Below are 25,163 nucleotides of genomic sequence, written 5' to 3' on the forward strand. Positions count from 1 at the left end.
TGAAATCATGAATAAAAACACACAATAGGCCTAGTACGAGCTTTGTCTACATAAGGAGTATGGGACCATCTTATATATGGCATTTATGTCGTATGAATACAATGATTTGTATAACTTTGGTCTGGAAGGTTTTGGTCGGCTACTTCTTGATTTCATTCATACAGGAAGTGATTAAGACCGATACTCTGACATTTCTGTACTTATGGTAACAAATTAAGAAGGCTCATTTTGATGAGTGAAATTAACTCCTGTGCAGAAGGCCAGTGCAAAATCTATGCACAACTTGAATCAACCTTAAATGCTCAAATTAGGATAAAAAACTTCTAGGCTAAAGTTATTCAAATTATTTTATACATTTGCGATACCTCAAGCTACCCATCTCATTCATATTAAACTTCCCAGGAAACGGAAAAATATGAAACAGAATCAATTGGTCCAAGAAAAACACACACACTATCAATTTATTAATTGCTTAATCTTATTTACAAGGGAAGGAAAACAACTTCCCAAAATACAAGTGTTTAAACTATTACATCTATCTGTAATTAGTGTTGATTATATGCTCTAAACTGTCCCTGTATATATTTTACGTTGTCTATTTTTCTCTTCAATAAAATGTACACAACTCCCATTACAATTACACCTATTTTGCCTGTGTGTCAAAACCACATAGATTCCAGGGGTAAAATCCAGGCCTCACAGACGTCCATGGAAAAATTTCTGTTGATTTCAGTGGGACCTGGATTTCACACCCGGACATGGTGTGTCCTGATTCATACCCTCATGCAAATCCATTAGCTTCAATGAACTGACTAGTTAAGAGCAAGATAATATTAGGCCAAAACCAGACAATATTGAACTGGTCAGCAGAGTCAGACTCAGTATCTAAAACCATTGGGGTCTAACTCTTCTTTCAGGGAGCATGCATAATTTGTTTACTCAACAAGATGATCTCAGTCTTTCCCAATTCCTTATAAAAAAAATTCACAATGTTTATATGGATAAACAGCATTTCTTAAAATCAATGTCACCCAAAATAATGACAGTCAAATAAATATTTTATCTTTTTTGCTACATCCATTAGGTCCAATTCTGCTCTCATTTACACCTTTGAAACCCCAGTGATTTCAGTATGGGTGTAATGGAACAAAATTTGTCCCAGCCTGTTTATTTCTAATATCAAACAGCATATTAATGGAACTCCATGAAGTCAGAGCTCCAAGGTACTTAAATTTTTTTTTCTACTCCCATTAGCTTTGCACAGCCAATACAGTTATTAATGAGTGAGTTGGCTTCTGTTCCTTTCTGTGCATCAACAAGTGTTTACGACATTCCAGTCCAACCTGTGTAATGTAACATTACTGAAGGCAATGTGGTTGCCTAAATGTCACTGAAAGCCTAATTTGGCCTGCAGAAACTTTATTACAGGTTATGACATGTGAGAAAGAAAGAACTAAGCTTGAATCTCGGATCCTAGGCTGAGTTTTAAGGCTGACAGTTAGAAAATAAGCGTGATATAGAATCAATGACCCACAATAAATATGGAATGACATGATGCCATTTTTCAGAATCCCTGTTAAGCAGCCATATTTCCCATATTCCTTGAAAGATATAGTGGAAAAAACGATAGCTGGATAAAATATCCCATTTAAAAAGATTTCTAGGGACTTCAAATCTTTATAGAATTCAGGGTAATCACATATGTAACTTATTTTCTGGTAGATCTTTACGTATAGTGATAACAGTAATACTGTATTAGTATAGTGACCACAAAATTCTTCAGAGTATGTGATGCACGCTACATGGTAGGTGCATTACCATAACCGATATTATACATGACCTCTTGATAAGCATCTGAATAACTTGTGTCACCAGTGTATTTTAATTCTATGCTCTAGGAATATGTAGACAGTGAGATCAATTGACCAAACAAGCAGAATACAGACAGGTACACAGACACAGAAGGACTATCTGCATTTGGAAACTAAACTGGCTCACAGTAAAACGTTTCAGTTAATGTTGCCTGAACTGTTTGTTCCTGTAAAGATTTTTGCATGTTGACACAGCAGTATCTCCAAGCACCACAGTTCAATGCATCCAAATTACCCACCCCAGAGTTCCCAGCACAATTGTCTGCGCAACTGGTGTTTTTCTGTAACTAGAAAACACTTGTAGGACCTAAGCAGAATTTTGCAAATATGGGGCCAGAGCCTCAAATGGTAGAAACTGGCGTAGTCCCACTGAAGTTAGTGGAGCTATGCAGATTTGCATTATCTGGTAATCTGGCCCATGATACCATTTAAGTTCTATGGGAACTTAGGTGGTTTCTCGCAAGAATTGTGTCCATTTCTAGTAATGTCAAATGGAGTTGTGCTAAAGTAATGATTTGGGTTATTCAACTTCACGTTTTAGGATCAGGCTCTGATTTCACTTATACTAATATAAATCTGGAGTTATTTGGGATTGACACTTCTAGAAATGAGAACAAAATTTGGGCCATAGCACCAACGTACATGTTAATTTATACTCAGACAGCCTCCATGAGGTAGCCAATGGGGTGTAAGTCAGTACAGAATTTTGTCTCTTTCGGCTTGATCCTGCAATTACTATGCAGGTTCAAATCCCCATAGAAGTAATTTAGAGTTTTACCTGCATGAGGCCTGCAGGAACCTATGTTTACTGTTTGGGGTAAAAAACTCAGAAATGTATATGGGAGTGATTAATTACCTTACTGATTGTATGATTGTTAATCATAATACATTACAGCCAGATTCTGAAACCCTTATGCACGAATAACAACTTACTCATTGAATAGAGTCATCAATTTCAATGGGACTGGTCACAGAATAAGGTGTGGCTTAATGTAAAGATATAAGAATTTGGCTCCTAGTAAATTTGCTACAGTTGTAAAACTGAGATTTCCTATCAGATATCATACATTTTTCACAGAAATGAATCTGAAGCCTGGACTTATTATGGATTTTCAATAAATTGAGTTACAGCAAATTTATGATGTCCTGTCAGCTCTCCAGTTTCAAGACTTTCAAATTCTTTCTCTGTGTGATGAAGAGACATGTTTCCCTTCCAATGCCCATTCTTTCCTTCCTGTACCAATAAAGCTATTGACTAATAATGGAAGAGAACATCAAGAAGACAGTCTCCTGAAATAGTTTACTCAGCCAGTTATGTAAACGGCTGTCTTGATAAGTATTATAATCAGCTTTCACAGCCAGCTTCCATAAAACATTAGATTACTTCACAGAAAACACCCAGAGAGCAGAGCTGTCTCCTATTACTGCTGGACCAGAGCTGCCACCCACAGCACTATTATGCCATCATTTGAATAATGATTTGCCTGATATACACAAGGCAGCAGAACCTGCGAGTTTTCTTGTTCTTGGGGCAGGGGCAGGGAATCACTTTTAATGCCTTCCAAGATGAATGTGTTGGCAGAGGCAATCTAACTCCACCAACTTCCTTGAAAGGGAAAGAATGAGTCAGATATTTTAACACAGCATGCAAATGCCGTTACAGTATGCCAGTCACTAGGCCTCCTCAAAAACTCTCCTTAGAATTGTCTATGTGACCATTGGTCTGAAACATTTTCACTGAATACCATCTTGAAAAAATTATTGTTCTTTCTCTACCAGGCCCCAGTGCTGTACGATAATCAGCTGCTAATGACTTTACTCTCCAGAGCACGTCATAGCTCTCCTACTGCAACTCCTGTCGTAGATGTAAATCGGAATGGTGGCTTTTCCCCTTCTGTGCGTGGAACAGATTCTGATGGTAGTTGAACTAGTATAAATGTGGAGTAACTACACTGAGAGCTTTAGTGCACTGAACTGAGATCAAAATCTGGTCTTGTGTGTTTTATTGTTTTAAATGTCAAGCAGGTGTGTTTGAATTTTTTTTTTAAACTAAACAGCCCCGAATGGCTTTGTAAGCCGGCTCCGTTGGTCACTTGGTATAGAACTACCTGAACATTAAATACTTCCTGTCTTTATAAAATGATTTCTGTGCCATGCCTGAAAGATAATTTCCTATTAAACAGAAATCCATCATTACAATACATTACATTTACCTCTGTAGCCACTGCTTGCTTGTGAGTTTTTCTGCTAGTTTTGACTGCATGATCCAATTTATGCCTCATGTGGCTGTGCGAAGCCCCTTATCTGCATATAAGCCATGCTTGGAAGATCAGCCTGAATAAACATGTTTCACCAGTTGGTTTAATTATACTGGTCAATTCTAACTTTCTTTTGAATTAAAAATGTATTAATTTTGGCAGATCTCTCTTCTCTCTCCTTCCTACCTCCCTGAATTTCTCCTTTCAGTATTGTGCCTGCACCAAGACCTTTTGGGTAACGGGGAAAAACAGCTGCAGGAAACTGTTAGGCTTTTCAGGAAATGTGAGACGTTGAACCTGGGGTATGTCCACCTGGACCAACAATTCAAGGTCAATGTCATTTTCTGACAGGGAAAGAATATCACTTGAAGGAGTGACTCACCTAGTCCAGTGTAAGAAGATTTTAAATCTCATTTGAAACATGATGTGTCTGCTTTAAAGTACAGTCTTGTGAGTTGTTTCATAGCATTGCAGAAAAGACTTTTCATCACAATGCACCTTGCTAGATGTTTCTGGTACTATTCAGATATGTATTGTACCTTCAGCAAAATGCGTGTCCTCTTGTGAGTTTGTGCAGCTCAGTATATTGTATATGATTACACATACACACAGACACCTCACTTAAAGGTGCAACACACTCACAAAGTCCTGCACATACTCTTTGTGGTCACCAGCTCCTTTTATTCCTCTCATTGACGGGAAGAAGCCCTGGGGCCACTTGAAACCTTTGTTTTTGTTAGATAAAGCTTCTGTGAGTATTGTCATCTAAGATATCACAAATGATTTGGTGGTTCCCTCAGGATACATAAAAGAGTTGGGGCCAATTCTACCCTCACTTATACCTGAGAAAACCCTCTGAGATCAGTGGGATTTTAGAGGGATAACTGAGTTCAGAATTTGGGCCCTGCATTTTTTCCTCACAGGGACTTCCATGGCTTTCTGCTGAGGTCACTGCAAGTATGTACACCTGCTTGTACACAGGGCTGTCTCCGTTTAAAAACTAGTGCATGGTGCCAGTGGTACCACTGTAGGTAACACTGTAGCACAGATAAGGGGATTTCAGAGCAATAGGTGATATGAAATACACCGGGCAAACTTCTGCTCACCGTTACACAGGCACAAGCCCCACTGAAAATGCAAAGGGCACGGCAGGTGTATAATTAAGAGCAGAATCTGACTTTGTATGCAATTCTGTACCTAGGTATTAAATCCTAGGCACAAGAAGTAAGTAGTAGACTCTGTAGTAACTATAACTCTTAATTTTCTTACTTTTGTTCATTAATAGCTTAACTTTAATTATATAAACTTTTAAATTTTTGTTATAAATATATATTTCTTACTGTTTGATCCACTGTTGTTTTCTCCGCTTTTATGCTCTACGCAGATTTAGTTACGTAGAGATATAAACATACATACCAGGACTACAGTGAGGGGCAAAAGTGCTGAACGCATGGGATACAGAAAGAAAAGCCTGGCCATAACATCAGAACACTCAACAAACCAAAATGTGCTGAACCCGCCGTTTATAGTCCTGGGCATAATATTTCCACGGCAGGGGGGGATTTAAACCAGAAACAACTCTGAAATGGGTCACTTTTGGAAAACAGATACACAATGAAATTGCATCAACTCTAACCAAACACAGACCTTGGAAAAAACAAACAGGCATTACCTAAAATAATTTTTACTCAGATTTCAAGTGTCCAGTTTTACATCCAACTATAGGAAATGTAAAATCTTTCTCTGTAGGAACACTGATTTCTCTCTCTTTCCTGGGCCCTTTTTGTTCTAGTTTTGGACCTACTTCTCCTCTCATGACTTCAATATGAGCAGGAATGGGCTCTCTTCTTTCATGGGCCCCCTTAGACCACCATAATTAAGACATGCTAACACTTCAGCGACTCTAGAAGATTCCTGCCTCGGTTTCATACGGCAATCCCTCCATATTACAATTGTTAGATCCCCTGTGTTAAGTTCTCAGACTTACAGGGGCAGATCCTCAGCTGGAATAAATTATCATAACTTCATTATGGAGCTGTGACAATTTACATAAGCTGAGGATCTGCCCCAAAGCTGATAAGAAAGTATGCAACAGTAAAGGACTTATTCACGGCAAATTATGGTGGAAAATAGACTATAAAAGGATATTCAGTTCGGCAAGTAGGCAGCGTCCCATCATGCAGCTGCATCTAAATTTTATATGAAATACTCCACACAAACAAATCCAGCCTTCTTTCTCATATGGAAAGGCAAGCTGATAGTGGTGATAGCATCAGAAAGACATTGGTACTCTTTACAGTAGTGCTGCACTATAGAAAAGTAGTGAATTCACTTAGCAGTTGTGTTTTCTACTCGCATGCTGGGATGGTGCTAGAAGAGGCCAGTTTGGGTTTCAAATCCCCAGTTTGGGTTTCACCTTTGACTATCATGAGTCAGCCTACCGTGCACAATCAGTGCTAGGGCCAGAGTGTCTGGACGCTGCAGGGTTTAGCAGGATTCTATTGAAACATCATGTTCATTTTGCCAAGGGCTTCTAAAGGTCCGCAGTGTGGCTGTCCAAAACGTGTGCAAGCTCACAGCATATGAGTCCATCTGAATGAAGAGATGCGTAAGTCCTTTTCTATCTGTTACTCACGCAGATGCTGTTGGCTAACATCTTCCACTGATACATTCAACAGGTAACTAGATAAATCCCAAACTAGAGGTTTGTGTTTCCCCAAAATGGATACTAGCGTTCTCCTTGCAAGGTTATACCTGTATGTATATATTATTCTTTGTTTCCACATGTAGGCATATATTAATATAGAGAAAGAGAGATACGGGGAAACATAGCATATGTGTAGTATATATAATAACTTGCATTGTTATAACACACATACAGGACCTCTGTCAGTGAACAGTGAGATCTTCCAAGTGACATGCAAAGAAGACTAAAGGTAGCTGATCTCACCTCTTACATGTAACTGTTTTGTTCAATAGCAAATGCATCAGCCGAATAATTTTTCCACTTCAAATCCAGCCCTTTTTATCCTCTGTATTTATTTATTTTTGTAAGGGTTGTGGATCCACTGTTTATTCTCAGGGGACGCTGTCCATTGCAGATATTTCTTTTGTTCGAGAAACGGCATTTCCTACTAGATGGAGACGGGGCACAAGATTACTTTGTCCTCCAGAAGGACACTGATGATCAGGAATATGAAATAGAGACCAAACATGGTGAAGCCCAAGAATTTATTCATCCTCCACTTGCAGAGCGCAATGGAGAGGATGACAAAGAGTAGCATAATGAAGAGGAGGACAATAGCACAGAACAATCCATTGCTGCTGACAGTCACTGGGGCGAAGCTGTTAATTGCAGCATACATGAGCCATGGAAAGGGAAGGCTGAAAAACACAAAGAGAAATTGGAAATGCCATAGAGAAACAAAAAGTGGTATTAAGAATGCTCTGGAGGTACTTCAACATAAAGCTGTTGATTTAAACATAACGAAGCCCATCTGATAGCTAGTGCAGGGACACAATAAGAGCGGCATTAGGTAACATACTAAAAAGAACAATTCTGTACTGGGTCCTGGGGGAGGGACTAGACTGGGCTGAGCAGCAGGTGTGACTAGGCCGACACACACCCTGTTTCTCAGCAGCAACCTCCAGCAGAGGCCAAGGCACAAATTGGCAGGTTGCAGAAGACTGGGCCAGTGTACAAAGTGGTGAGGAGAATGGGATTGCCTATTTTTTGTGCCTGCACAGCACCTAACACAATGCAGTCCTTTGGGCACTTCCAAAATATAAATATTTACCACTACTTTTCTGCTGCCCTCTCCACTGTTGGGAGGTCTGCAGCTGATGAGTGGGCAGGGAATTAAGGTAAATGAGTTCTCCATGCTCCCATGTTCTCCTATACTTTCTTGACTCTCTTTTTATCATTTCCCCCAATCTTCTCTCTGATCCCTACTCAGGCTATTCCAATCACAAGACTCCACAAAGGGTGAAGGACCAGGCTCTCATAACTTGTGTGGAAGAAAACAGAGTCTTCACTCTTATTTTGGAAGCAACAAAATCAGAGACAGCTTTATCCGAGCAATTGCAAGGGAAGAATACAGCTGACAGAGAGCATCTCTGCTTCAGTTTCTCTGAAATACAAGCAATATCACACAAGCATTTATACTCTTTTGTGGCACGCATTAATTGAAAACATCTACATTTTGTTTATATTATGTCCTGTCTAATCCAGCATTTTCTCACTTTCACTTCTCAAAACATCGTTATCTCAAGGATAGGTCACACTGACTCTGCGCTGCTGTTTTCCCACGTGCTTCCTCCTGTGACAGGGTAATATTCTATCTGCCAAATACTCTCAGCTTCAGTATGCTGTTTGTCAGGGGTCTGATACACAGCACATTTTACGGGACAAGGATCTGCCTAAAGAATTTCCAGAATTTTTTAGCAAAACACTTCACATGCCAGAAAGTGAGTGTGCAACAACATAGGAATGTCCCATTGAACTGCAAAAAGCAGAATTTGGCCTTTTATATGTACTCATCTGGAGGTGTGGGGAAGAGGATTGTGCCTCTTACCCTGCATTAACTATAATTTTACCCAAAACACTTAGTGGGGAATGGTGGTATATGTTTGTTCCTATGAGTCAGTACAGAAATGGAAGTTCTTGTATGGCGACGACTCAATCCCACGGTTTGTATAGTCTCCACTCAAATACAATTTTAAGTTTCTCCCATGACAGCACTTTATCTTGTTAAAAGAAACTACACTTTATGGGTCATATTCTTTCCTCAGCAATGCTGGTGTAACTCAGTTGATATCAGTGACGTTGAACCGGAGGACGTCAATGAGAGGAGCATTTGGCTCAATAACCTGCTATTTTCACATTAGAATCAATCTGATTATCAAAAATATAATGTGAAATCTCCTCCTGCTGACATCTGATGGCAAACAAATAACTTTGGGGATGGTGCTATTAGAGGTGGCCAGATTCTCAGTTCTTATTCTTAGGGCAGAGATGGGGGGGCAAAGGTGACTTTAACCCCCTCCCCCACATCCTGTATTCTGAGGCAGCCAGGAACCTGCCTGGCCCTGATGTAAGTTAAAACAGCTTCAAGGAGCCTTTAACTTGTGCTCAGCTTCCTGTGGTCCCGATGGGGGCAAACAATGCATTACACCTGTCCATACCCCTGATCACCATTATACCACGGGCTGGAAGCAGGGCTGGTGTAGAACCCTTTTGCTCTATAGGGACGCCCCCTGCACAGAGTGTATTCTCAGTGTGCCATTTCTGCCCACTTTAAGGCCTCCTTACACTGTCAGAAATATGTGAAGGGGCCTTAGAGTAACAGAATCAGTGCCTGTATGTCTGGATTAGTCAGGATTTATCTGGAGGGTGGAACACTCAGTGGTACAGACTACAGCTGGGCAGGCACTGCAAGAACAAAAAAGCATTCATGATCACTGATCACACAGACAGTTGTAGTTTGGAAACAGTGAACAAAAGGGACCAAATCCCAAACTGCTGACTAAAGCAAAGCATGCTTTAAATATGACACCTGCAACAATATTCTTAAATATTTTTAAAATGTGAAATTTACCTGACTGAATGGTTCCTTAAACAAACAAAACAAAACAAACACACAAACAGCAAATTGGAGGCTCATCCAATTGATTTATAACAAGCTTATTTAACAAATATTCACTTTTGACCTGATTATACAGTAACCTTGATACAAATCAAGAAAAACGGTAAAGCATGTTGCACGTGTAAGATACTGTATTTTGAAATCTTCTATTTCTGTTACATGCAAAAGAAAACAATGTAAGTTTTTATAACTTAGCCATAATTATCTTTGCGCAGTACTTACCCCACTGTGATGTCAAAGATGTTGCTTCCAACAGAGCTGGATACTGCCATATCACCTAGGCCTTTTCGTGCCACAATAACACTGGTAATTAGGTCAGGGATAGAGGTGCCTGCAGCTAACATAGTCAATCCCATGATTTCTTCACTAATGCCAATGGTCTCACCAACCTAAAAAGTATTGAGAAAAGTACAAAAGAATACAGAGAGGTCATGAGAGGAATGGGCGTTCTTTGCTGTAAAATTTAAAATGGAAAATCACTTAGGGGTATATTCTAGCCTCAATCTTTGGTAGTATGCCGATGGAAAGAGAGTAGAATATGCTCCCAAGTTTTTGGAACATGACATTTTTTAGTTTTGGAATTAAATCATCAATATGACCCTACTGACGGAGTGACTTTCCTAATACTTACTGCTAGTAGGGAGAAAAAGAACGTATTTATATTATCAGTGAAGCAGTCAGTATGGGGAGAAGTGGTTGGTTGCTTCTTTAGGGCCAAATTCTGCCCTGAGTTGCATGAGTATGTTCATGGGATGTAAGAGGCGAGGGGTCTGTAGGTAGAAGGGCATAAGATCTATGTGCTAATGACAGTACATTGCTATTGTGCTTGCTAGTGCCTCACAGCCCCAGATGAGCATTTCCCGCCAGTATGGGCATGTGGTTAGACCCTCAGCTGGCTAACATGTTTTGCAGGGTCCTGGATGTGCTAGTAGGATATGCACACTGCTGTTTTTAAGGGTGCAACAGAATGCATATCCTATTGCTTTATTCTACCCTGAGCCATCCTACCTTGTGCTGGCAAGATGGCTCTAGGACCCACCACACAGCTAATAAAACTTTACTCCTACTCCTTGACAACCATGGCTTCAGCAACTAAGGGCAGCCCTTAGCTTCCAAGTTGTACAGGCAGGGTCTTTGCTTTTAGTTGTGTGTAGCTTTACTGAAGTACAGTGGCATTTAAACCTACTGCATTAGATAAATAATAAGAAATTACTAGTGTGACCAATTCTTTATAAGTCTCATAAGGCAAACCATCCCCACTAATGGCAACATCAGGGTTTACAATAGAATTTCAACTGGAGCTTGCAGGGGTTGAATCAAGCTACATGGTTCAGCAGGTGTATCCCTCAGAAACCGAACACTGCATGATTTGCCGAGCTCTGGTTTTCAGACAAGAAGAAACACTTACGAAAAATATGAGGCCAAGGAAAATGACACTAAAAATTAGACAAACAATGCGGAAACAGGCAAAAAGACAGGAAAAAATGAATAAAAATCAGCACTATGGAAAAGCTATTTCGTTTTGTAGGTCACTTTTACAAGGATTCAACTCACTCAAATGTATTTCGATTAGGGCTGAATCCTACAAAAAGACAAAAATCTCCATTGAGTTCAATGGGAGTTTTGTCTGAGGAGGGACAGCAGGAACTGGGCTATTGTTAAGGATGAAATTCTCCCCAGCAAGCATGCAGGGCCTTTGGAAGACTCTTTGCTCCAAGTAAGCCCTATGATGTTACTGTCAGGTGAGAGGGGTCATGGACAGAGTGACTGAGGAAGTGGTCTACATGCTAAGCCCATATAGGCCTTTGCATCATAGTTCCAGGCTAAAGAGGAATAGCCCATATAAGATTTTCAAAGATCCATTATTTACATAGCTATCAGTGAATGGTTGTTGCTGGTTCTAATGCGAACAGAATGATCAAATGTTTATCAGCAAAGTGTAAAGAATCCATCTCTTTCAGGGCCACCTTTCCAGACACTGAGTAGTACCTTACTCTGAGAATCATTCCAGCTTGCAGAATAAGGGGCTACTCAGTATGTGGTAGGATTGCAGAATCTGGCCCTAAATGACTAGTCACAAACTGAGACACATTGGAAAGCTTACATTTCACACCATTATCATTCTCTTACCTGATGTGCCCACCAGACCATTAAATAAGAAAAAACTGCTATCCAAGTGATTGCTCCAAAGAATGTGACAGGAAAAAATTTCCTGGAGGACTGAAAGAGAAATAAAACAGAAATAGTGGGCATTTATGTTAAATATTGACCAATGAATATATAGTCCCTAAACAAATTCAAAATGACAAACATAGTGATCTAAGAAAGTTAGAAGAGGGTTAAGTAGCTGAACCTCTGCATGCCCTAATCCTGCAGATCTTATACAGGCAAACCTCCCACTGACTTCAATAGGAAAATAGCCTACGTCAGGATTGTAATATCAGACCTGGTCATACCGAATAGTGAATATTGGTTTGCCATTCATTTTGTATATTCTTAGGCTGAAATTTGCTTCTGTGCTTTACTGAATCATGGTCTTGGCTCTGAATTTACTAAAATAACTTTTATTCATAAAGAATCAGTTTGAAAGTGGAAAACAGCTGTAACAGGCTATGATATTCTTTAGAGCCATTTTCCACTTTTGAAGTGATTCCTTGTGAATAAAAGTTATTCATATTCAAGCTAGTCCTTACCTTGAGGTCTCAAAGAATGAGTATCATTACCCCTGTTTTACAGATGGGGAAACGGAGGCATGGGAGGTTAAGTGATTTGCCCAAAGTAATCCAGCAGCCTAGAGATGGAAATTGAAACTAGGTCTTCTGAATGCAGGCCAGTACCCCATCCTCAAAGCCATGTGCACACACTCAAAATATGCTAGGTACAATTAATATAAAAGGTTACTGTTTGCCAACAAACTCTATAGTGAGAATGTATTTTTTGTACAGTCAGCACCACAAAGATTGCTGCAGTCCAGAACGATAAAGAGGTACATTTTGAAGTTTTTAGCTCGTCATATTTTGCTTGGAAAAATAACCCTTTTTATTTTCAATTAATGTGGTAGGATGCAATTAAGATGTACTCATTACTGTGGAACCCCTTTGCTTTGTTTTGTAGAGAGGTTTGTTATAAAAGAAAGGTAAACCTGTACACACAATAATGTCTTTGAAGCCCATTAATGAGTTCCAAAAGCTGTATCACACCAAAGCAGATTCATTTTTAATTAGGATTTCTCCTTTACTAATGTCAAGCTTTGAATGACCAGTATTCTCATAATAAATTAATGGGTTATATTAAAATTCATGACCTATTTTGGTCTCTGTGCCTTTCAGTGTCATTCAACACCCCCACTGCCTTTTTAAGCCAGTTATACCTGTTTAAAAGGGAGAGCTTAAGTTAACTAGTTTGGCAGGGTTAATCTTGATTGTGATTCCGTTTGGAATAATCACAGTGTAAATCAAATTATGGCTTGAGACTAAATTTGTATTGTGAATGAATGCTTCAGCATTTGGTATTGCAGGCACAGCATGCTGAAAAATCAGAGAGGGCAGTGCAGAATGGGGAAGAACGCTGGCAACATGTGCCCTCAAGAAGAAGGAAGAGAAGAACCCATGTGCCCCCAATGCAGATAGAGGCAAGAAACCGTTTTCAGGCTCTCTGCACAGGTACTACAGTGGAGAATGGTTTGGAACAGTCATCTGAGGGAAGGGATCAGAAGGAGACCCCATCAACCAGAAGGCCTGAGATGCATTGTCCTACGGATGTGGTTCCATGACCACCCCTCCCAAGAGGAGGAGAAGGGTGGTGGTGGTCAGGGACTCCCTCTTAAGGGGGATGGAGTTATCCATCTTCCATCCAGACTGAGAAACTCGAGAAGTGTGCTGCTTGCCTGGAGCTAGAATTCAGGATGTGATGGAGTGTCTGCTGAGACTGATCAAGCCCTCGGACCGCTACCCCTTCCTACGCCTCCATGTGGGCACCAATGATACTGCCAAGAATGACCTTGAGTGGGTCACTGCAGACTACGTGGCTCTGGGAAGAAGGATAAAGGAATTTGAGGTTCAAGTTGTGTTCTCGTCCATCCCCCCGTTGAAGGAAAAGTCCCAGGTAGGGATCATTGAATTGTGGAGGTAAATGCGTGGTTGCGCAGGTGGTGTTGCAAAGAGGGCTTTGGATTCTTTGACCGTGGGATGTTGTTCAAGGTAGAAGGATTGCTAGGAAGAGATGGGATCCACCTAATGAAGAGAGGGAAGAGCATCTTCTCAGGCAGGCTTGCTAACTTAGTGAGGAGGGCTTTAAACTGGGTTCGCTGGGGGATGGAGACCTAAGCCCTGTGGTAAGTGAGGAAGTGGGATACTGGGAGGAAACACAAGGAGGAGGGTGCAATAGGGGAGGCTGCCTGGTTCAAACTGAGAAAGTAGGGCAATCGGCTAGTTATCTTAGGTGCCTGTACATGAATGCAAGAAGCCTGGGAAACAAGCAGGAAGAATTGGAAGTCCTGGAACAGTCAATGAACTATGATGTGACTGGAATAATAGAGTCTTGGTGGGGTAACTCACATGACTGGAGCACTGTCATGGATGGGTATAAACTGTTCAGGAAGGACTGGCAGGGGAGAAAAGGTGGCGGTGTTGCACTATATGTAAGAGAGCAGAATGATTGCTCAGAGCTCCAGTATGAAACTGGAGAAAAGCCTGTTGAGTGTCTTTGGGTTAAGTTTAGAGGTGAGAGCAACAAGGGAGATGTCATGGTGGTCACCTGCTATAGACCACCAGACCAGGAGAATGAGGTAGATGAGGCTTTCTCTGGACAACTAACAGAAGTTTCCAGATCACAGGCCCTGGTTCTCATGGGGGACTTCAATCACCCTGACATCTGCTGGAAGAGCAATACAGCAGTGTACAGACAATCCAGGAAGTTTCTGGAGAGTGTTGGGGACAACTTCCTGGTGCAAGTACAGGAGGAACCAACTAGGGGCCATGCTCCTCTTGACGTGCTGCTTACAAACAGGAAAGAATTGGTAGGGGAAATAGAATTGGGTGGTAACCTGGGCAGCAGTGACCATGAGATGGTCAAGTTCAGGATCCTGACAAAAGGAAGAAAGGAGAGCAGCAGAATATGGACCCTGGACTTCAGAAAAGCAGACTTAGACTCCTTCAGGGAACTGATAGGCAGGATCCCCTGGGAGGCCAATATGAGGGGGAAAGTAGTCCAGGAGAGTTGGCTGTATTTTAAAGAAGCCTTATTGAGGGTGCAGGAACAAACCACCCCGATGTGCAGAAAGAATAGCAAATGGCAGGCGACCAGCTTGGCTTAACAGAGAAACTTTCGGTGAGTTTAATCACAAAAAGAAAGCTTACAAGAAGTGGAAACTTGGACAGATGACTAGGGAGGAGTATGCAGCGGTGTAGTCAGGAAGGTCAAAGCACAATTGGAGCTGCAGCTAGCAAGGGATGTGAAGGGTAACAAGAAGGGTTTCTACAGGGATGTTAGCAACAAGAAGAAGGTCAGGGAAAGTGTGGAACCCTTACTGAATGGGGGAGGCAACCCAGTAACTGATGATGTGGAAAAAGCTGAAGTACTCAATGCCTTTTTTGCCTTGGTCTTCACAGAGAAGGTCAGCTCCCAGACTGCTACACAGGGCAGCATAATATGGGGAGGAGGTGAGCCGCCCTCCGCGGTGAAAGAACAGGACTATTTAGAAAAGGACTATTTAGAAAAGCTGGACATGCACAAGTCCATGGGTCCAGATCTAATGCATTCAAGGGTGCTGAGGGAGTTGGCTGATGAGATTGCAGAGCCATTGGCCATTATCTTTGAAAAATCGTGGTGATCGGGGGAGGTCCTGGACAATTGGAAAAAGGCAAATATAGTGCCCATCTTTAAAAAAGGGAAGAAGGAGAACCCGGGGAACTACACACCGGTCAGTCTCACCTCAGTCCCTTGAAAAATCTTGGAGCAGGTCCTCAAGGAATCCATTTTGAAGCACTGCAAGGAGAGGAAGGTGATCAGGAACAGTCAACATGGAATCACCAAAGGCAAGTCATGCCCGACCAACCTGACTGCCTTCTATGATGAGATAACTGGCGCTGTGCATAGTGGTGGATGTGATATACCTTGACTTTAGCAAAGCTTTTGATATGGTCTCCCACAGTATTCTTGCCAGCAAGTTAAAGAAGTATGGATTGGATGAATGGATTATAAGGTGGATGGAAAGCTGGCTAGATCGTCAGGCTCAATGGGTAGTGATCAATGGCTCAATGTCTAGCTGGCAGCCGGTATCAAGCGGAGTGCTCCAGGGGTTGGTCCTGGGGCTGGTTTTGTTCAACAGCTTCATTAATGATCTGGATGATGGGATGGATTGCACCCTCAGCGAGTTCATAGATGACACTAAGCTGGGGGGGCAGGAAGGGAGGTAGATACGCTGGAGGGTAGGGATAGGGTCCAGAGTGACCTAGACAAATTGGAGGATTGGGCCAAAAGAAATCTGATGAGGTTCAACAAGGACAAGTGCAGAGTTCTGCACTTAGGATGGAAGAATCCTATGCACAGCTACAGGCTGGGGACCAACTGGCTAACTGGCAGTTCTGCAGAAAAGGACCTGGGGATTACAGTGGATGAGAAGCTGGATATGAGTCAGCAGTGTGCCCTTGTTGCCAAGAAGGCTAACGGCATATTGGGCTGCATTAGTAGGAGTGTTGCCAGCAGATGGAGGGAAGTGATTATTCCCCTCTATTCAGCACTGGTGAGGTCATATCTGGAGTACTGCATCCAGTTTTGGGCCCCCCACTACAGAAAGTATGTGGACAAATTGGAGAGAGTCCAGCGGAGGGGAACAAAAATTATTAGGGGGCTGGGGCACATGACTTATGAAGAAAGGCTGGGGGAACAGACTTATTTAGTCTCCAGAAGAGAAGAGTATGTGTGTCCGGGGATTTGATAGTGGTCTACCTGAAGACAGGTTCCAAAGAGGATGGACCTCAGCTGTTCTCAGTGGTAGCAGATGACAGAACAAGGAGCAATGGTTGCAATTTGCAGTGGGGGAGATCTAGGTTGGATATTAGGAAACACTATTTCACTAGGAGGGTGGTGAAGCACTGGAATGGGTTACCTAGGGAGGTGGTGGAATCTCCATCCTTAGAGGTTTCTAAGGCCTGGCTTGACAACGCCCTGGCTGGGATGATTTAGTTGGGTTTAGTCCTGTTTTGAGCAGAGGGTTGGCCTAGATGACCTCCTGAAGTCTCTTCCAACCCTAATCTTCTATGATTCTATGACAGATTTTAAACAACAAACATTCCTTAAAGTCACTCGTTGTTTTGGCTCTCGCTCACATCAGATTATTTTTAATGAGCCAGTGGTAATGTTTTACAAGCTTATGTGAATGATCAATAGGACTGCTTGTGTGAGTAAGCGCTCTCCATTGGGAATACTGGTTCCACTGTCTAGTGTGTAATTGTGGCTTGACTCTATAGCACTTCTGTTTGTGAAAGTCCTTTTAACTTCACTTTTGATTTTTGGGCCCAGGGACTACAGGTAAGGCTACGATTTAGTCATGGAGGTCACGGCAGTCACGGATTCTGTGACTTTACCAGACTTCCATGACTTCTTTGGCTTCAGCTGTCAGGGGCTGAAGCCAGGGCTGGAGGTGGGACTGTGTGCCCCTTCTCTGCAACTGGGGCTGGAACCAGAACCCTGCAGCCCCTGCCCTGCAGCTTGCGGCGGGGGCTGCAGCTGGGCCTTGCACCCCCCCTCGTGGCTTCCCAGGGCAGTGGCCCCCCTGGCTGCAGCTGGGGCTTGGTGGGGGCTAGAGCCGGGGCCGCACACCCCTGTCCCGCAGCTGTGGCCAGCTCCAGAGCAAGGGCTGTGCGCCCCCACGGCTGTGCCCCACTCTGTGGCTGCTGGAGATGGGGCTGTGCCCCCTGCCATGGTGGGGGGCTCGGCCTGTCAGTCCTCACCCCTATAGGACTCCATTCCTCTCCCCACCTATCCCTGGACACCGGTTATTTTTGGTAAAGTCACGGACAGGTCACGGGCTCCCCTGTGAATATCTGTTTATTGTCTGGGACCTGTCCATGACTTTCACTAAAAATAACTGTGACAAAATCTTAGCCTTAACTACAGGCCATTCTCCTGCTTAGCAAAACTCTCCAAACAGTAACTTCCTCAGACAGTGCATTCAGATCAAACCATGAAATCCTAGGCGAATCCTGCAGCTTCCATTTGAACTATCATTTCAGAATGTAAAATGTCTAATACATTCAGCCTCTCTCTGTTCCTCCATTCTCTGGAACACAGTTCTCCCCACATAGGCATATGAGTAATTTCCAACTGCAGGGAGAAAATTAGGCTCAGAAATGTACTGAATGTTCCCATTACTTTCCCCCTGAACATGACTGCAATTAGAGTCAGAGAGCAAGCACTCTTTGAATATTGTCAATTCAGCATGCTTAAGTCAGTCTAAAGATTTCTTTTTCAGGGAGCTCACAGAAATTCAAGGCCAGTGCTACTATACATTACTCCTCACAGACCAGAACCCACTCAACCCACCCACATTAGGCAGAACAGGCATTCTCCTGGGGCAGAACAATATTCAGGGACTGTTTTGTGTGGGTGACTGCAAGCTAAATGGAGTGCCTGTAGATGCTACTGGTGCCAACAGGAGCTTTTCAACCTTTTTTAATTTGCAGACCCCTAAAACATTTTGAATGGAGGTGTGGATGCCTTTGGAAATTTTAGACATAGTGTGTGATGCCCCATGGGGCTGTGGACCAGAAATTGAAAACAACTATTCTATGGGAATGACAACCTTTCATGGACCCCCTGAGACATACACTGTGGGCCCCTAGGGGTCTGCGGACCCTGGGTTGAAAACCACTGGTGTATGTAATCCATCTCCCTGAGAAGTGGTAGCTAAATTGACACAAGAATTTTTCCATCAACCTAGCGCTGGTCTACACCAGGGGTTAGGTCAGTAGAGCTGTCTCTCAGGGTGGGGAGGGTGTGTGTGGATTTTTCACACCCCTCAGAAACATAGCTATACCAAAGTACAGTCCAGGTCTCCATACCTTTCCCAGGCCTGAAGAAGAGCTTTGCATAGCTTGAAAATTTGTTTCTTTCACCAGTGGAAGTTGGTCCAATGTATTACCTCACCTACCGTGTCTCTCTAAAATCCTGGGACCAACACGGTCAAAACAACACTTCTGGCTGCTGCAGTGAGTATATGTAATTTTACTTCAGTGGGAGTAGGACTGAGCCTGAATGGGGCAAATGATTCAAAAGGATTTTTTTTTTAAAGACATCCATTTCTTGTTCAGTATTTTCAACTTTTTGGATTATTTTCTTATTTTGTGTAAGTTTGTAGTGTTTTCTTCAACTGAAGACAGCGAGAAGATGAGGTGGTATGCGTGTTGTTGGCAATCAGCTTTAAAATTCTATTTTAAAATTTAAATTTAAAATTTAAAAGGAGATCCAATCAGAGCAGAGGGATTTGCATATTCTTGTTGTCAAAAATAACAATACTGTGAATTATTCAAATTCTCGCTATTGGCCAATAATGGCTGTCAGTCAACCAGAGAACAGGGCTATCCATACCATATGGTTATTGTAAAATAATGACATAGTGTTTATGCAAATCAGACAAGGAATTAACCATAATGCAGGAAACTGCAGAGCTGAGAATTATGTCAGTAACTTTATAGCATACATGCACCCTGACTGTCTGAGCCAATTTTGTTCCATTATAATTAGCTGATAAGCAGTAGTTCAAGGCTATGTGAACTTTAACAGACTTTACAGTTTAATTATCTATTTTTAGAAGAGAAAACATTATAACTGAAAAAGTGCAAAATGTAAAGCCTGTGCCAATTGTAGAAGCTGAAATCATGCACAAATCCAATAAATATGGTAATAATTTGCATACAGATGAATTTGAAAAAAAGAGTGGGAGTACTGTTTTTACTGAGGCTGGATCTTCAAAAAAAATTAGATTGTAATTATTGTCAAAGTTTTGGATATTCATCCATGTGAGTAATTCACAAGCTCCTGGGAACGAGCAGAGCTGTCAGTTCTAAAAATTTTCCTGGAAGAAATAGTCAGAGCTGTCAGACAGCAATGTTTCTCAACATTTCTTTCCAGTTGAGTATGCAGCTGTTGGGATGGTTGCTTTATAAAGATATTAGCACCCAGTTTTATTACCAGTTGGCTCTGCTGTGGTCATGGTAACAGGACAAATCAAAAAAGCATGGTTCATACAGTAAATATGCCATTTCGACTTAGAGATGTCAACTGAATTTAGTTGCGTGAATCTACATTTGATGGACTGGTGTTGCTTCTGCATAGTGCCTTCTTTGCTCACATATTTTTCCTGGGGCACATATGTATAGAATTCCTAATGGTCTTTGAAAAATATCAGAGCTTAAAATGAATAGGATTATGATCAAAGAATGTTTTCAGCAAATGTGTTGTTTCTTAGAGCCTGATCCTGCAAGGTATTGAGCCTTTGTTTGGCAAAAAAATAAAGGATTTTTTTACCTTTGCCCACTTTTATTACTGTGCTTTTATTTTATATTTAATCTTAATACCTCATATATTTGTCTCATATGTACATTTATTTGTACGAACTCTCTATTCTCTATTACTCTAGGCATTAGATATAGTTTATCATTCATCATATTTTGCTCATTTAGGCTCTAATCCTGAAATTGGGTCTGTGTTGGCACACCTTTGTCCTTGTTCAGAGTCCTGTAGATGATAATGGTTCTATTTGTTGAAGGAAATGTTCACTTATATGGAGTCTCAGTGTAGTTAATGGGACTCTGCACAGCCACCAGGGGTGGATTAGGGTTTTGTGCGCCCCTGGGCCAGAGCAAATGGGGGCCCCTCCACACCCCTTTGGCCTGCAGTCTCCCCTGAATCCCCCCGATGCTTCTGCTGGGGAAATGGGGTCAGGGCGCGGGGGCTTGCCCCAGTCCACCCGCCTGGCACTCCAGCTGCCACGCCCCGACCCCACTCCCCAGCTGGAGTGCCAGACAGGCAGAGCGGGGCAAGCCCCCACTCCCTGACCCTGCTCCCCGGCTGGAGTGCCCAGCGGGTGGAGTGGGTCAGAGTGCAGGGGCACCTATTTTTCTGGGCCCCCCAATTGGCCGGGGCCCCTGGGCACAGGCTCCATTGGCCCAGTGGCTAATCTGCCACTGATGGGCATAACGATTTGCCCCATGTTGGCACCATGGTGGAATTTGAGCCTCATTATTTGTTCTTTTTTCAGAGTGGAAAGGAGGGAGGCAGTTGGGGGCAGGGTCTAGTGGACTGAGCTCTGGACTGGGATTCAAGATACCTGGTTTTATTCCTGGCCCTGCCTCTAGTTTGGTGAGTGACTCTGAGGTAGTCACTTCACCTCTCTGTCTCTCAATTTCCCCATCTGTAAAATGGGGATAATTATATTTATATCCTTTGTATAGCTCTTTGAGATCTATTGCTGAAAAGTACTGTACAAATATGAGTTATTATTACTACAACATCTAGCTATTATTATTGTTATTATTAATAAAGGCATTTGAAAAGCCAACCACTAAATCCCCATGGAATAAATCAGTCCCTAGCGTACTGCCAGTTACTTCAATAGCATTACAGTGAGGATGGGTCTAGCTCCATAAGCGGTCGTCTTAAGTAAACAGTTTATTAAGCTAGCAAATGTTTATTAAAATGGATCATTTATTGATTTAATTATGGAGCTGCTTTTCAACTAATATACAGACCACTGTAGTTGTATTTCTAAAAAAAAAAAATCATTATCTGTACACTGGATAAAATTCAGGAAAAAAAAAAACAAAGACAGCGGGGATCCTATTAATTAAAAATTGTATATTTCATGTTAGAGAATTTTGCTAAATTTGGCATTCATTAGACTATAAGGATTTATAGAACTGACTGTAGTTTGCTCTAGTGCTGGTAAACACTATTAATACTTCCCCCTTCAGTTCAGCTAAAATATATTTTAGAAAGGAAGGTAAAGGAGAAAAGGAAAAACACCCAGAAGAAAGGGGAGGACAATTTTCAGAAGTGGGCACCCACAGAGGACATACAAAGCTCTATATGGACTCTCAAATCTGCACTTAGCACACAAGTGCTCATTTTATGTGTCTAAGTGCCAACATGAGCCTCCAAATAGGGAATTTGAATTTCCTATTAAAATTATCATATTTGCAAATTGTGTCCAAAGTGTTTAGTTTGCCTTCAAAATCTATTTGAATGTTGTAGTAGGTTTGCTCAAATCTTTGACTCACACTGTACATGTAAATCTGAATTCTGAAGTGCACTTTGAACCACCATAATCAACCATTATTTTGGGTGGTACGGGTGGTGGTGACAGGCAGGAGTAAGACAGAGAGTTTTAGACACAAACAAGCTAATGAAGCATCTGTGACAAGTTAGGCAGCTGGGCATAGAGAGTTTCTGCAACTGTCTGGTTAATTCTTTCACAGTAATGTTCAATGTAAACAGTTTGTCACATTGATACATCCTGTTACCTCTCCAGTTATTACTACATGTGATTACAAACTGCATACAAGATTAGCCTCTGTTTCCTGCTATTCGTGACAAGCCATTCCTTTCTGTGAATCAAATTCTTCTTTAGTTTCTGCCACCCTTTGACTTTCAGTATACACATTTATACTTCATCCTTTATGTTATGATATAGTATGTCCTACTGGAATCAATTCTTTTTTTGTCAATGGGCCAGAACTTGCGTGTGCACTGCTGATGCAAACCTTCACATGACTTTTACAGTCACTTGAATATTAATGAGATTTTTGATTTTCATTAAACATTTTTGTTAACAACTGGTTATACAACATAAATGTTTGAGGCAAATGAATAAAATGATTACAAGGAGCGCTTCGGGTAGTTTGAGATTTTTATTCCAAACAATGCACACCACTTCCCATGTCTAGGTGTAATTGAGAATAGAATTTGAAATCCTTTGTGAATAACTTTATACATCCTGATTCATATTAATAGTCAATGAGATTGCAAAACAAAGACCAATACAAAACTGAAACCTATATCATACTGTATGCTGTTATGTTATTAAACAACACATTTTAACATAGTTGTTTGAACTCGAAAAGAAAAAACCATGAGAGCACAAACAGATGGGAAAACTGAAAAATTATGCCTTTTGAGAAATCTTTATCAAAGAAAAATTTGACAGTCTTATTTTAGTTTGTGTTCTTTGCACTGAACCGAAGCTTTTCAGTGCATGGGAGGGGAAATGTGGTGGGAGGAAGAATTCAGAACACTGATTTAGACTCTTATACATTTGTGCATCCCCTCTCTTTGAAGTTTTAAATATATTTTTGAACTAAGATGAGGAGATTAAAACACTTACTGAGGCATTAATCCAGCTATTGATTTTTCAGCTTTGACGAGTCTATCAGCTATTACCGTTTCAATATGTAAATACAAGAGAGTGAGGACATGACAAACTATTACAGTCATTTTTATTAATATACAACCTTCAGTGACTGCAAACACAAAGATCGGGATGAAATTAATGGATGGTCTGCATGTGGAAAGACTGCTGGATCTCATCCTAAAGTGATAACCAAAAGATTGTAAATAATATAAATAACTGGGCCAACTCCTAAATCCACCTTATTCAGCTTTTACTTAGTCCTTACTCAGGCTAAACTTCTTTTTAATGAAAGTTTGCCTGAGTAAGGATGAATATAACTGCATTCAAGAGACAGTTATATTTAGGAATCAAACCTGTGTGTGAAAATGTTTAACAAGTAACAACTAAGATTACTGTTCCTGAAAAAGACTAGAGAAAACAATATATTTGAAAATATTTTTTACTTTTTTGTATTTCAATGGGATGACTTGTACTTAACATAGGACATGTGCTTAACTCTCTCCTTAATCAGGGACATAACTGCCAAATGATGATGAAATTTATGCCGTAGGAGTAATTAATCTTTTGATATTGTTTTTTTCTGGTTATTTTTCTTCTTGCCTTAATAAAACATTTGAAACAAACAAGCCAAAATGACATAAAATAAAATAAAATAAAATAAAAGGCAAATGTGGGTTGTAAATTGCCTTGGGGGACTCAGGGGCAGATGTAATAACTGAAACTACTTTTAACTCATTTTTTGAAGCTGTCTAGATTTCACAATGATGGCATTCATGACCATTTTAGATTTAATTTTACTTGTGTTAAAACATCTTAAAAATAAAAAATGTTTTTTAAAAATTGATTTGTGTAGGCCTAATTCCTCTTTCAGTTAGACCTGTACAACTTGCCTGCACTGGTCTCAGAACTGAATTTGGCTTTAAGTATTTAATCTTCCACTGTACTGTGTTGTAGGGCGAGCCCATGCTGTGCAGTGACCCTGTCAGATGTCACAAGCTAAGTAGGGTCAGATAAGCTAAGCAGGGTCAGTACTTGTGTGGAAAATCTAAGTGCTGCAGGCAGTGGTATTAGGAATCCAATAGGTGGCAATCTTCCCTTTGAATCAATACTGCACCAATACCTTAGTACGGTGTTCAGGGGAGAGGGGCCATCACTGGGATGGGATGTAAATCAAATGTTCTGATCACTTGTGGTCAAGAGACATCTAATGGCCTTTTTAGTAAAAGTAAACATGTTAACCCCTGTGTATTGGCTCTGATAATTATATTCTGCCTTCCTAAAACCCTTGAAGTGTCAATTAACTAAGAAGAGCTCTGTGTAGCTTGTAAAGCTTGAAAGCTTGTCTCTCTCACCAACAGAAGTAAGTCCAGTAAAACATATTACCTCATCTACCTTGTCTCTCTATAGTACTCTTCTTCAGTTTGCCATAAACTGCTGTGCCCTGTTAAATCCAGGAGAGTCCTGCATTACGTACCATTCCTTTCAGGGGTGTTGTGGGGCTTAATTAACTACACCCTTGGTATACACTTAAAATTTAGATCAACCTAGATATGTTTCTCAGGTGTGTGAAAAATTCATACCCCTGAACACCATAGTTATGTCGACCTAATCACAGCTAGGTTGAGGCAACAATTCTTCTATCAACCTAGCTACCACCACTAGGTGAGTTGTAAGGAGTTTTAATGTCAATGTAGGTAACAGATGCCACTGTAGCACCTGTAGTGTAGACATGCCCTAAGGATCTGATTGTTCCCCTGACATTCGTGGGCAGACAGTATCATCTTAACATTACAATTCTCTTTTTTGATAGCGAGAGTCAGCTGTTTCCCTAGTATTGTGTCCCACATTCCCCTCTCCTGTGCATGTTTCTTGATAGGGTCCAAGATCTGAGACTGAGAAGTGGGTGGGCTGGGAGGGAAGAAGTAGGAGACTCAGAGACCAAGTCAGGAGGACATGAATCATCAATCTTTTAACTCACAGG

At 41.3% G+C, this 25,163-nt stretch overlaps 1 protein-coding gene across 2 annotated transcripts in view; it reads right to left on the reverse strand.

Moving 5' to 3' along the window:
• Positions 1 to 5,503: 5,503 nt before the first annotated feature.
• Positions 5,504 to 25,163, reverse strand: part of SLC24A2 (solute carrier family 24 member 2) — a 169,572-nt gene continuing 149,912 nt past the window's right edge. For both annotated transcript variants that reach the window (XM_078852940.1, XM_078852939.1), the window contains exons 8-10: positions 11,905 to 11,994; positions 9,997 to 10,163; positions 5,504 to 7,513 (exon numbers count right to left, since the gene is read on the reverse strand). In XM_078852940.1, the coding sequence (XP_078709066.1) occupies positions 7,264 to 7,513; positions 9,997 to 10,163; positions 11,905 to 11,994 (507 nt within the window). In that variant the 3' untranslated portion in view covers positions 5,504 to 7,263. The remainder of the gene's footprint in view (positions 7,514 to 9,996; positions 10,164 to 11,904; positions 11,995 to 25,163) is intronic.

This window comes from Lepidochelys kempii, chromosome 5, assembly GCF_965140285.1.
Source record: "Lepidochelys kempii isolate rLepKem1 chromosome 5, rLepKem1.hap1, whole genome shotgun sequence".
NCBI lineage: Eukaryota > Metazoa > Chordata > Testudines > Cheloniidae > Lepidochelys > Lepidochelys kempii.